The sequence below is a fragment of the Ambystoma mexicanum genome, chromosome 8 (genome assembly GCF_040938575.1).
Source record: "Ambystoma mexicanum isolate Mex_15411 chromosome 8, UKY_AmexF1_1, whole genome shotgun sequence".
NCBI lineage: Eukaryota > Metazoa > Chordata > Amphibia > Caudata > Ambystomatidae > Ambystoma > Ambystoma mexicanum.
The window spans coordinates 1,615,922,404-1,615,936,526 of NC_090929.1; the positions used below are offsets into that span (position 1 = coordinate 1,615,922,404).

Here is a 14,123-nt window from a genome sequence, read left to right on the forward strand (position 1 = left end):
ATAGGGGTTACAGGTAAGTAACTTGTCCCATATGCTCTTAGGCTACATTATAGTGTAGGAACATGTTATGATTTAGGACCGACCTCTGTAATCTTTGTGCTCTGAAAATCTCCACAATGTATGGCGCAAAAGGGGTTGTGTTGTAGGAGAATGCAAATGTTACTCAGTGTTACCACTCGTACTCCATACCTTACTCTTACGTCCCATCCCCTTTCCTCCATACTGTATGGGCGTCCCTTCCAAGGGACAGGAGAGGGACCCTTTTTCACCAGAAAAAACGTTCTTCCCCTTTAACTTTAGAGGCGCGAGGGGGTGCGGCTCCGGAGCATGCGCTGCCCTGACTCTGCCCTCCGGCGCCACACCCCAGTCCCCTTTTTCGCATCGACGGAAACGGGCCAAATTCACCAGCGCTCCTGGGTTTGGCTTCGGCCATGTAATTCCACGCGCAGATACTTCTTCTCTTGTCTTCTTTCTTTTTGTCTTTTTGTCATTTAGGTACTCGGTACTCGGGCGTCGCACTCCTCCCTGGCGCATGTCGACTTCCACAGAGTTCAGCAGGTGTCCAGCCTGCAAAGGGCTATTCCCAACTTCAGACTGCAGACTGGGGATCAGAATGTGGGAGTGGGCCCTGGAAAACGACATTTACCTCACGGCAGTTCACCGCCCGGGGGAATCCAACCTGGAGGCGGACAGGCTCAGCAGGCTGGAGCGGACAATTACGAGTGGCAGCTGAACAACCTCGTTATTCAGGAGATCTTAAACAGGTGGGGTCACCCCCAGGTGTATCTCTTTGCCACCTGCTACAACAAGAAATGTCCCCAGTTTGCATCCTGGCCAGTTTGGGGCCCCGGCTCTGGGTGACACATTTCACCTCCAGTGGACCGGCATGAAAGCCTACGCCTTTCCGTCCACTCCCCTGATTCATAGGGTAATTTGCAAAATCAAGGAGTCTCGCCAACTCCTCATCCGAATAGGTCCATGGTGGCCGGCCAGGCCATGGTTTTCGGAGCTGCAGCGTGGTACCTGAGCAGGTAACGCTTTGGCACCTTAGCCTCTCACAGGCCAATCTGGAGATCATACAAGGCACCAGGAGCAAAGCTACCAGGGCCCAGTACAAAAGCAAATGGGACAGATTCTGCCACTGGGCATACTCCAAGGGAATTTACCCCCTGGTGTGCACCTTGGATGACATGCTCTCCTTTTTGGCGCCCCTCACCCATTCAGGCGTGCAGGTAGACACTTTTTCCTCCTCCAACCCTATCGCCAAGAAACATCTGACGAGACTCTTAAGTATTTCAATCAGGCGGTACACCCGGGTCTCAGCCTAGTATGCAGCGCACTACTGAAATGCTTATTTTATTATGTCTATAGGTTCAATATTCTGAGTGACATACCACTCATATCACACCCCTTCTTAAAATACCCCGGGTCACAATGGATCAGGAATCAGGCTGATTGATATTGATATTTTATTTCTATTGTGCTCGTACACAACTGTTTCAGAGCGCAACAAGGCAAGGGAGGGGAACCGGGGAGAACATAACAGCGATCTTACTAGGCCCTGTGACATTGAGAAAGCACAAGTGCATGGAAGGGGGGAGAAGTGGAAAGTGCGAAGCAGAGGAGAAACAGATTAATATAATAAATAATAAAGGCAACACAGTGGTAGTGCAGCCAGCAATTTGCAAGTGCTAGGTTTAAGGCAGCAGACAGGGTAGGTCTGATAAGTGCAGGAAGAAAAAGGGGGGGCTGTATGGGTACAGATACAGACCCCAGTGCAAGGGGTGGCCAGGAGGCAGTGCGGGAGAGTGGCAGGGTAAACAGGTACCTGGGCCCGGAGGACAGAGGGTGGCCAGGTGCACAGTGTCAAGAGAGAACAGATCAGCAGGGGAGGGGGAGCGAAGGCAGAAGAAAAGAGGACGGTCTTGAGGTGCTTTTGGAACCAGAGATGGTTCTCCTCAAGTTTTAGAGTGGCAGAGAGGCTGTTCCAAAGGGAGGCCCCAGCCGAAGACCGAGATCTACCCCCAGCTCATTTCTTTGGAAAACGACTGACCCTGAGGGAGTTGGAGGCAGAGGAGCGAAGAGCTCGAGAGGGGAGGTATCTGTGGAGGGATAGCTGAAGGTATTTTGGACCCAGGCCCCAGGAAGCCTTGTGGACAATGCAGAGTTTTTTAAATTTAATCCTTGCTTCCACTGGGAGCCAATGTAGAGATTTCAGAGCTGGAGAGATACGATCCCATGGCTTGAGGCCAAGGACAAGTCTTGCAGTCCTGTTCTGGATTAGTTGCAGGGGGCACAGAATAGAGGCAGGTAGATTTAGAAAAAGGCTGTTGCAATAGTCCAACCTAGAGAGAACCAGAGCTTGGGATACCATGAGCTTCTGGGGGGAGGTAAAGATAATATTTATTTTATTTAAAATTCAAACCAAACATACTTTTTAATAGGGAGCAGCAATCACCAATGTGGTGACAATAACAGATATGTAGGTATTTAAGGCAGTTAACTTCACTTTTAGCAACACCGAAGGAAAACACCAGATAAAAGAATACTTTTGGCTTGTTCGGAAGGATAGCACTTAAGTTAGGATTTCCCCTTGCAATATTTCTCAACCCACAAACAATTCTGAATAGATATATGGAAGCAGCAGGTAATCAGGAATAAAGAACAGTAAATAGAATTTGAATACAACCTTCCCTCCCCCAAACAAGAGAGAAAAACGGGTTTGCAATCTTACACTTTTTAAAATGACATTCGAAAATGGCTTGGCAAAACAATGAAAAGTGTGCAAAAATCCTTAAATCAGTACAAATTTCTATGGGAGCAACATTGAAAAGTTGCTAACAATCATGAGCAATAGTTTGAGCAAAAGTACACACCTTAAATCCGAATGGAAGTTTGAAAATAATTTAAAATGAAAATCACACGTGTAAAACTTTGCAGAAATGCGGATTCCCGCCTAAAATTAACCAAACGATTTTTTTTTTAAACGGGTGAGATACTCTGAGGTTGGGATATGCTACAGGTCTCAGGTATAATCCAGAGTTGAAAAGAAGTCTCTAGCTATTCAACATTGCATAACTCGCTCAGTTTAATGAGAGGTGTTTTTGAAACCTTAAAGCGCGAAAAAGAAAACAGAAAATAATTTTTACAAGGATAGTTATGCTCTATGCTAGGGCATTCAGGTTAGGTTATCAGATGGAAACACAGTAAGCTGTAGAGTTGATCTGCGGAACCAACACCAGCACCTCTGCGCCCGCCCTGGCGGATGCAGTCCGGTTACCCGAGGGAGGATTAAGGGTTTAGGATTTCACAAGACAAAAATATTTAAAGAAGTTAGCACTAGCGCAAAGAATCAAGGGCAAGCTTTCAAGAATGGTTGTGACAATATTACAACTTCTTAAGGTAAGGATAGGATGGTTTCGATATTGGGATGGAACAAAACAAGGCAAGGTATGGTATGCTATGATTTTCTATGCTTCCTATTAATACTTACAGTCCACTTTAATGTAGGATTTTGGACCATCAAGGGTTCTGGTCATCACACAGATCAGGTCTAATGGACAGCAGGGCAAATCTGGCAGAACAGGATCATTTAGGTCGTTCTGGTCACTGGACTGCACCTTCTGGTTACTAGAGACTGGAGATCAGTGGGATGGCGAGTTTGCAGCAGGCATACAATTAGTAGCAGCAAGCCAGACTGGATCAAGATGCTTCCCTTGGGTTTTTGGGATTTTTTTGGAATTTGAGACCTAGCTGAAAATGAAGTCAGCAACGCATAGGCCTTGGCTTTGCAATGAAAATCAGGAACAAAGATGAAGTAATCAGAAACGGAACGCCACGCAGAAAATCAGAAAGAAGTCAGGAATTAGTGTGTTCCTGTGTGCTGTCGGGTTCCCTTATTTATCATGCCAAATGACATCACTAAAGTATATGGCAGGGGCAGGCTTACTGTCCACATCCCTAATGCTAGTATTGGGCAAGAGCACAGTTTCCGCCTTGCTTTTTGCTGATTGGATCACAGAAAAGGATGTCATGTTCATGGTGTTACTTTTACAATGTCTAGAAACCTCCCCTAGCTCCTAGAACCAAAATCTAATTTTCTCACAAATAGATATTTATACAGTTATCACCTCTGAGAAAATCAGATGCACAGGTTACATATTTTGTGGGTCACATTTCAATCCAAACCCCAAGTCTGTAGGACCTGGTTTTGCCTTTCTGCTACATTTTGGCAATTTTGCCCATGAAAGATTTGGCCTAAAATTTCCCAACTTTGTGCATAAATGCGCATTTACCCCTAGAATATGTGTATAAAATGTTAAGTTCGCAACATCAATACTTTCCGCGCAGTCAGTCATTCTTTATAACTTCTGTTCCTTATGCAGTAATAAAGTCCTACCAAGTCTTCAAATGAATAGCATAAAATTAGATTTAGAATTATGCACTTTCTACATTTTTCCTCATTCTTGCTGTAAAGTTAAATTTCTTGAAACTCCAGTTGCAAAATAGGCATTTTAAAACCAAAAGGAAGTCCATTGTCACTTTAAGCAGGTGTTTTTTTTCTTTCATTCCACTGCAAGCAAATGTCAATTCCTTTGAAGCTGGGTGAGGGGCCTCTCTCTTGACTGAAGTTTCCTGCCTCTCCCACTTGAAAGGTGAGAGTCTTAGCCTGCTATTGTCTCATTCTGGGGCAAAGACAAATGTCTAATGACGACTGGGAAGTCCCATTGTCCTGGGCATTCAAAGCCTCCAAGCTAACAATTGGCTTTCCTGTGCCAGCAGTTTAAGGTGTCGCCCTTTCTCAGGGCTAGTGTCACGCATTCAGCTACACACTTACGGGATCAGGTTGCGGTTGCTCCGACGCATACTGGAGGGCCGTTCCTGCGGCGGTGCAGGCCGCGGTTGTGCTCTGGTTCCGTACACGCCCAGCAGCTTGGAGGATCTTGCGCGCTGAGGCATCCTTGGCGCTGTTGGCCGTGCTTTCGCGGTGTGGGTTGCCTTGGCGTTTGCGGACACGCTGGAGTGCCGTGTTGCCTGTCTGCCGCTCATGTGACCCGCATCTCCTGCCCAGAAGGCAATGTTCAGCTCACGTGACGCCTGCACAACACGGAGGGCGGTCACGTGTCCAGGAAGCAGCAGGATAAAAGACGCTCATTCACGATATTCGGAGCTTCTCAGGTGTTTTCTATGGCATTTGGCGTGCTCTTTGTCCTTCTGTTTTGCTTCCTGGAACTTGGACCTTGATTTCCAAGCTTTTTGGACTGCCTTTCGTTTTGCCCTTTTGGATTTGGCATAGCTAACCTGGATTGATACCCTGAACTTCTGCTACCTTGGATTTTGCTTACCCGGATTGCTTTTCTCTCTCTTCCTTCCGCTGGCTTTGGCATTTATGGACTCTGGAATCATCAAGTACTGTGTTTTTGGAACGTTGATCACAGTACCACGTTGTTCTCGGGTCTTTTTCCATCTAGACCACAGTGGACCCTGCACGTGTCACAACACAAAGGTACTCTATCATCTCCTCCATTCCACTCCATAACACCACCCCGGGGGAACAGTTAGGTAAACCAGTTGTCATCGGTCATCCCCACGAGTTGTTCATACTTTGTCTGACTGGTACTTGGGGACTGAGGTATACTTATCCACGTGGACCTCGGTTCTTGACAGCTAGCAACTTGCAGAGCAGGTTTTTTTAAAAAATATAGTTTGCCAACTCAGCCTGGGTTTTAGCTTTGATTTTTCACATTTTAAATCTTGACTTTAAGCCTATAAAATTAAAACCGTTTATAGGTGGATTTTTAACAGCAGCAAATCCTTTTTCATTTTTAAATAATCAAGCCTGTACACAATAATATACTTTAAAAGTAGGCGATTTTGCTCTTCATTCAGGATAAAGCACATTTGACTTATTTCTTTAAATTTGGTTTTCATCTGCAGCAAATACACTTTGGGCAGCTGTAGTCCTTCCCTTGACTGCTGGAGTTTTTTGCAGCATGGATACATGTATCATGCATCTGTTTAGAGTCTTTCTCTGGACAGCTGATTCTTAATACTTGCTGCAAAAAAATAGCTGTGTTTCCCCGTGTAAAATGCAAAAACACAATCCCTGGTTGCTTTTCTAAAGATACTTTCGATAGGAGCTGTCATTCAAATGAGGCCCGGTTCCTCTGACACTCAAGACTGATCCTGGGCATTGCAGGGCCTTTTTGATCATAGTGGTTCAGGAGGAATTGATGAATTTAGCGCCAGACAGCACTTTGAAGGTTGAAAAAAATGACATTTTAAAGAGGCATTTTGGGTTTACAGCAAAGTAATGCTGCCTCTTTCCTTTCACTCCATGTTAAATGTTGCAGAGCACACTGGCACATTCCTGCAGTGAGTACTCTGTTCCACCCCACCTGAAATGTGTGTTGGCAGGGTGGTGCAGCCATTTTCTGGCTATTACAAAACCCAATTTAAAGATTTTGGTGCGCACAGGAGTCAGTGCAGCCATGTTGTGCTGTTTCTTGCCCCAATGCAGCAACCTGATGCACTAAGCATAGCAGAATGGGTGAAAATATCCCACAACTCGCAAGGCTCTACTCGCCCGTCAAGAGACCGCACCCGGTGTGGGACCTTAACATAGTCTTGGGCGCCCTGGAGCACAAACCGTTCGATCCAATGGCGTCCGTGGACATCAGGCTGGTCACCATCAAGACGGCCTTACTAGTGGCCCTTACTTCAGATCGTAGCGTCAGCAAAATCCAGGTGCCGGTCGCCTCAGAACCATATTCCACTTTTCACAAGAACAAGGTAGTCCTGTGGACGCACCCGGCATTTCTGCCCAAGGTTCCGTCTGCTTTCCACTGTAACGGGGAAATAGTCCTTCTGACGTGTTTTCCCGATCCCAAGGACGAAGCACAGAGTGCTGCACTGCCTGGATGCCAGGCGTGCTCTGAAATTCTACTTGGACAGGACCAAGTGCTTCCGCAAATCAGACGCCCTTTTTGTCACTTTCGGAAGGCTCAAGACCAGGCTATCATATCCCGTCTGCCATCAAAGAAGCGTTCGAGGGCCAGCACAAGCCGCTTCCGGCCAACATGCATGCCCACACAGTCAGGTCCAAGGCAACAGCCATCGCATTCCAGCGCCATGCCCCTTGGCAAGTCATAAGCAGGGCGGCCATGTGGGCCTCTCCCTCGGCTTTCTGCAAGCATTACTGTTTGGATGTCGGCTCTAGATCTGATGCGGCTTTCGGACAGGCGGTTCTCTGGAACCTATTTGCTTAAGGAGGGTCTCCTCTCCACCCTGGGGCTACAATCGGTTGTAATCGCCCATACAGTATGGACGAAGGGGGGCGGGGACGTAAAAGTAATTATAGGTTACTCACCATAATGACTAACACTCTTATTCCATATTCCCCTTTCCTCCATACGTCCCACCAACCTCCCCCCTAATAATACTGGTGTCAGTAGCCAATGTTAAATCTATTGTCGACGCATCAATGGGGACTGAGGTGTGGCGCCAGAGGGCAGAGTCAGGGCAGCGCATGCTCCCTGGGCCGCACCCCCGCGCGCCAATAAATTTAAAGGAGAAGAAGGTTTTTCCGGTGAAAAGGGTTCTGTCTCCCGTCCCTTGGAAGGGACGCCCCATACAGTATGGAGGAAAGGGGACTATGGACTAAGAGTACGTTAGTCACTACAGTGAGTAATTTATCATTTTCCCTTCATCCCGCCAATCGTAGCTTTGTTAGTTGTCGCCAGGCATTTGGACCAAAGACTGATGTGTTCTCAAGAACGAGAATTGCGCATTTTCAGCCATTGCTGTGCTCATGCGCATATACCGTTTGGTTTGGGAATAGTGTATTGAAGGGGGTTTTCTCTGCAGAAAGACTCTTGTCCCTGTAGGACTGACAACCCAAAAATATCGTGGAGAAGAGACTACAGACTAGGAGAACTAGCAGACAATACAGTAACCAACATTTGCATGTATTGAAAACAAAGTTGTGAGTTAACCACCCTTGGCCATGTAATGTATTTTGTTTTTAAACTCAAACATATTTCTTAAATCAAATTATGCTGCCTAGAAAAACATGTTAATGTGTGATGGTTAAGCTTTTGCGCATACTGACCTTATTATGTTTTAACTCTGCTATATTCATGTAGGTGATAATCACTGGTACCGTGCTGTAGTGCTAGACACATTGGGATCTACTGTGAAGGTGGCATATGTTGATTATGGGAATGTCGAATACCTCCAGACATCAAGAATCTTCCCAATCCAACCAAGCTTCTTGGAACTTCCATTTCAGCTCGTCCGATGCTCGCTTGCAGGTGGGTTTCCAAGTGAAACATTTGATTTATTTTCTTTTGCCATTTTTGTTGAGTCCAGTTTGGCCCACAGAATGCTTTTATTGCCAAACCAAATGATGCATGATCGCTGAACTTGTTCAAAATTATATGTTTTTTTTCAAGAGCAGATCTATAGGCACTTGCTGTAATAGAACTGGAAATTGTGTTATCTGAGGACATGGCTATACTTGTTTCAAATGTGTTTCTTAGTATAACTGTAAAAACCAAACCGAGAATGACTCCTGCGAAACAACGTTCGCAAATCTACTTAGTCACCTCGAGAAACTCACGGACCAAATTGCCCCCCTCCAAACTAAATCAACTAGACCCACCCAAAAAAACCCACAATGGTTCTCCAAAGAACTTGCAGAACAAAAAAAGGACAAACGAAACAGAGAAAATGTCTGGCTAAAAAATCCTTCATCAGCCAATAAAGCCCGCTTGAAGGAAAGTGAAATAAAATATAAACATACGATAACCGCGGCCAAAAAAAACTTCTATAACGAACAGATTTCTACAGCCACCAATTCCACCAGCAAACTATTCAATATCCTTAAATCCATAGAAAAACCCAAAGCCATCACCCCTCCTTTCCTACCCTCTCAAGAAGAATGCGATGCCACCCAGATCGCCTTCTTCAACAAAATTTCAAAAGCCAGGGGCGCCATCATAAATTCCCTGACCAACAAAAAAACGACAGTTACTCTGCCAGCTGAGACTGCAACAGCAGGTATTGGAACTTTCAAGTTCACAGAGATCAACAACAGCGAAATGATCAAAGTACTGGCGACCATGAAACCCACGACCTGTGCAGAGAATATCATTCCACCTAAGATAATATTGGACAACATAGACATTTTCGCCCCCATCCTGACAAAGATCATTAATGCCTCTTTTAGAGACCAGGAAGTCCCTAATGCCATCAAAAAAGTCACAGTAACCCCCCCTGGTAAAAAAAAAAACAATCTCGACCAGCGCGATCCGAATAATCTCAGACCCATAACAAACTGCAACTTCCTCCTCAAAATCATGGATAAGGTCGCCACCATGCAGCTCCAGGCACACGTAGAGGAATCTAATTCCCTCCACCCACAGCAGTCTTGTTTTGCCCCGCACACAGTACCGAGACGGCCATGTTAGATCTGCAGACCAAAATGCTCGGTATTATTGACAAGGGTAAGACGGGCCTCCTCGTTCTACTCGACCCCAGCGCTGCATTTGATCTCCTCGACCATAACCTACTCCAGAATGCGCTAAAAAAGACCACCAACTGCTCTGATGAAGCCATCAGATGGATAATGTCCTTTCTAAAAAACAGAATATCCAGAGTGCACTGGGGGGACAAGTTCTCCCTCGAAAAAGAAATCCTCTGTGGAGTTCCCCAAGGGGCCGGTATGTCACCCCTACTATTTAATCTTTACTTAAAGTACCTATGCCTTGTTCTCGACCACATAAACACCTATTTCACTAACTATGCTGACGACACGCAGCTTGTATTCGAACTAAGTGGCAATTATCAGAAAGCTAGCGAGCAACTTACCACGATATACAACCACGTGGAGCAATGGATGGACTCCAATTGGATGTGCCTAAACGGAAAAAAAACGGAACTCATGATTTTCGGCTCATCCTCTGCTTGTGCTAAGCTACCCTCATCCTACACATCCTTCCACATTAAAGATACCCCCATTCCGGTCCTAAGCAAGGTTAAAACCCTAGGTATGCTGCTAGAAGCATCGTTGGGTGCGGACGCCCAAGTACAGTTCATCAAAAAAAACTGTGCCTACCACCTCCGTCTAATAAAAGCCATCAGACCTTTCATATCCGAGGAAAATTGTACGACCATAGCAAGAGCCACCATCTTGTCGCGACTTGACTATGGCAACGCTCTAGTCCTGGGTGCCTCCAAGCAATGCCTACAAAGCTACCAAATTGTACAGAACAACGCGGTAAGAATTGTCGAGCTCAAAACTAAAACAGAGCATATCAGCAACTCCAGAAGGGAGCTTCATTGGCTGAAAATCAAAGATAGGGTGCATTTCAAAACCTTAACCATCGCTCACAGATGCATCTACGGAAAGGCACCAACCTACTTAACAACTAGGATCAAACCATACGTTCCTAATAGAACACTGAGATCATCCCAACTTGGTAAAATTGCTACATCACCTCACAAACTCAAAAGTGGTTTAGGTAGAGCCTTTCCAACCCTTGCAGCCAACCTTTGGAACAACCTACTAGACCACCTTAGACTGGAAACCAACTACTCGCGTTTTCGCAAACAGGTAAAAACCCATATCTTCAAATAAACGCCCATCACGGCATATACCTCAGTTAGCTTAATTCTATGTGACTGTCCCGTCCGCTCTGTCTAATCACTATCTGTTCCGTCCGTTCTCGTGTCCTTGTTTCTGCGCCCCGAGGCTCGCGAGCTACCGGCGCAATATAAATATTAAATAAAAAATAAAAATAAATAAAAACTGTACCCTCCTATTTTTATGGTAAGTTCTCCAACATGTTGCTTTCTTTAGATTCATGACATTATAAATGTCCTCTACTAAAAATGTATGTTTTGTTTTAATGTAGCCATCTCATTAAGATGTTTTAATTTCCCTCACATTGCATCTTTCATAGATTCACATGATTGAAGTATTCCCAGTCGTCAGAATATCACATATATAGCAATGGGCATTGCTAATAAAGCCCAAAAGGCTTCCCCTTTTGCAGCCTATCCACCTCATTGGGGTTCTTTCTTTCTGCTCTTAGTCAATGAGGTAAGCAGGGTTTCAGCTCCACCCCAGGCAGCCATCTTCAGATTTTTTACTGCAGTCTATTTTCTATCTTCACCTGGCTCCTCGTGGCTGAATTAAGCAAGGAAGATCCTTCAAGGATTAAAAATTCCTTTTAAAGATTGCACGGGATGTGCAAAGAAGAGCATTTTTGTGAGCAACCCTCATCAGCAATGCATTTATTGCCTACACCCTCATGATACAGAGGCTTTTGAGGTATTCAGACTTTCACCCAGAAAACTCTTCAGGACAGGCACAGGAGACTTCTCTATTTGGAAGAAAGCAGCTGCCACTCCTCAGATGAGAAATCCATCAGGACAGCCCCAGCCTCTCTGCTTAGGACTCCTGGAAAGCATGCTCCAGTGTGGAGAGCCTCCTCAGTGGAAAGGGTCACAGCTGTGACTTTTAGGACCAAGTTCAGAAGTGAAACCGATAATAAGGGCCTATCTGGTACCGAGAAGGACCCTAAATCCATGGTAAACCACACCAATGAGCAAAACTGCAGCAAAACACTGTCCATGAGCTCGTCAACGACCGGTATGTCAGCAGCGCAAGGGTCATCCACGAGCAAATGGTCCACAACACCGTCTACGGCTGCCAAAACACTGGCATAGGCATCATCGATGGATTAGTCGTCGGCTGCTCTCTCGCCAACGCATCATGTCAAGACGTTGACGAAGGGACACTCCACGAAGACCAGTAGACCGTCAACTGGAAAACCCTTGTTAACCAGGGAACCGTTGTCGACTGTTAAGTCACCATACACCGAGAAGGCACCGTCCATGAGTAAGCATTCTTCGATGTACCACCCATCAACGGGTAGCTTAGCATCCACAAAATAGGTCTTGTCCATGAGTATGCACTCAGCTACGTTCCACTCATCAACAGAGTAGCACAGCTCATTGAAGGGCCATCTGTGATCAACATAATCATCCTCTGCCCAATAAAGAAGATGACTCTGTCAGACATCAAACTTCAGGAAGAACTGTTAGACATACAAGACTATAGGGCAAAGCTAAGCCCCACTTGGAAACTACACTCTGAACCGCCAGAGGATAGAGATGATCCATAATGAAAGCTGGCATTCCCCACAATTAACAATTAAATAACCAAATAATAGACACACCCCAGTAGGGAATGAGAACAAGACCAAGTGCAAGTGAGGTAAAAGATGAGCCTTTATATAAAGTTAAAATGGGGCACACAGAGGACACTGCTACTCCGAGAGCGCTCTGCCCAAACAGAAAAATACACATTATATTACAAAAACACGTAATCAATAACTTGTGCTATAGGTAATACAGTAAGTCGTATTCATTGGACAAAGGGGACTGGACAGTATCTTTTCTTTAGGATTGTTGCTCCCGTATAGGTTGGCTCTTGACTTGTAACTTCGTGGAGCACGCGGGTCTGCTTGGCTCATCTGGGAGGGGTGCAGGGTCAGGCGATGTCCATGTTGCTGTATTTTATTCTATCTAACTTGTTGCCCTTTTGGCCACACACACTTTAGTACAATACATGCATGATATATAGTTTATTGAAATGTAAGCATTTGACCTAAGCCACCAAGAGTGAGGGTACATTGGCCCATTTGCCTTTTCTAACACAGTATTTCAAAAACGCATCAATCAAGTATCTTTGAAACTAATGCAGGAGTTTTACTCTTTTTTTAGTACGAGAAGAATATATAGCCACAGGGGATTAGTGGTATGGGGGTGAACTGGAGTGTCACATCGGCAATGGGCATGTAACTGTTACATCAAAGAGGTGTGGAGTTAGGGGGCTTGTGGTCTATATTTCTTAAGAATTGGTCTGCTGGTGTAGAGGCAGGTTTGTGGAGACAGATGTTTTTTTTCCAGGACCAGGCTCTGGCCCGGTCACACACAGGGCAATGATGTAAAAGGAAGATGAGAGATAGTATTTAGCTCGCTACACTTCGCGCCCAAGCTTGCGCGAGAACAGGACAGCTGTGGAGCCGGCAGAGGGGAGGATGTATGGGGGTTGGCATGCTGGCTGTGAGCAGAGAATGAAGGAGAGAGGTGCAGGCTGGCATTCAGCGTTTACATGCGGCCTAATAGAAAATGGAGTTGGTAACTAACACAAAATGGAGTCTCGTGGCTTGTAGGCCACGCACAGTTATGTGTCATTCAGTGCCTACCCCACACCTTTGCCAGAGGTGCGCTGTCAACCGCGGAATGAGCATTTCTGATGCTTGTTAATCTGCTTAGGATCACATACTGTGCATATGGTCTGACATCCAGTGGTAACCGCAGATTATTGCATCTTTCGAGAATGGAAAGGGGATGTCGACATGGGCGTGCCTGAAACACTATCCCTACATGATGTGTAGTGTACCCAAGAACCCTCACGTGTCGAGTTCCCTCAGATTGTTTTTTTCACCCAGCAGACTGGTCGCCTTATGTGGAGCTCGTCGAAGACATTGCCTATTGTCCCTTTGACCTTTGGTCGAATAGTTATTAAAATACTTTAAGATCACCCTTCCGTCCCTTATTAAGACTGCTGTTCCAGATCTCTGCCGAAAACCTTCAGAACTTTGACAGACGGGGATCCAGTTAGCGCTGCCGACAACGTGGCCGGGCCTTCCGCCGGCCTACACAGTATAGTGAGTGGGGTCAGGGTGGACATTTCTGTACAATTTGAGAATGCCTTTCCCTTTCTTTCCTCTTTCCCTTTTGGTCTTCGTCACTATACCCATCCTCAGCTATGGAGAGGACTCCATTTAGGTTTTGTCCCATGTGTAGGGGCAGATTTCCCTGGAGAGAGAAGCATAAACGGTGTAACCTTTGCTTGCCCCTTGATCACAACGAAGTAGATTGCGTGGCTTGTAAGCTCCTCCGTCCTAAGACATTAAAGGAGCGTAAAGTCAAGCGGTGGGCGGCCTACAGATGTCAAAGGCCGAGTTTTCCCCCACTGCCGCAGCCACCGACTGTGACGACGGCAATGGTGACGAACCGACCTCTGACCAGGAGGTCTTTGACCTTTC

At 45.8% G+C, this 14,123-nt stretch overlaps 1 protein-coding gene across 1 annotated transcript in view; it reads left to right on the top strand.

Annotated features, from left to right (window-relative positions):
* The window catches only part of TDRD1 (tudor domain containing 1), a 2,044,642-nt gene that overhangs the window by 1,724,013 nt on the left and 306,506 nt on the right, over positions 1-14,123 (top strand). Inside the window, exon 22 of the mRNA XM_069611868.1 lies at positions 8,145-8,312. Within this exon, the coding sequence (XP_069467969.1) occupies positions 8,145-8,312 (168 nt within the window). The remainder of the gene's footprint in view (positions 1-8,144; positions 8,313-14,123) is intronic.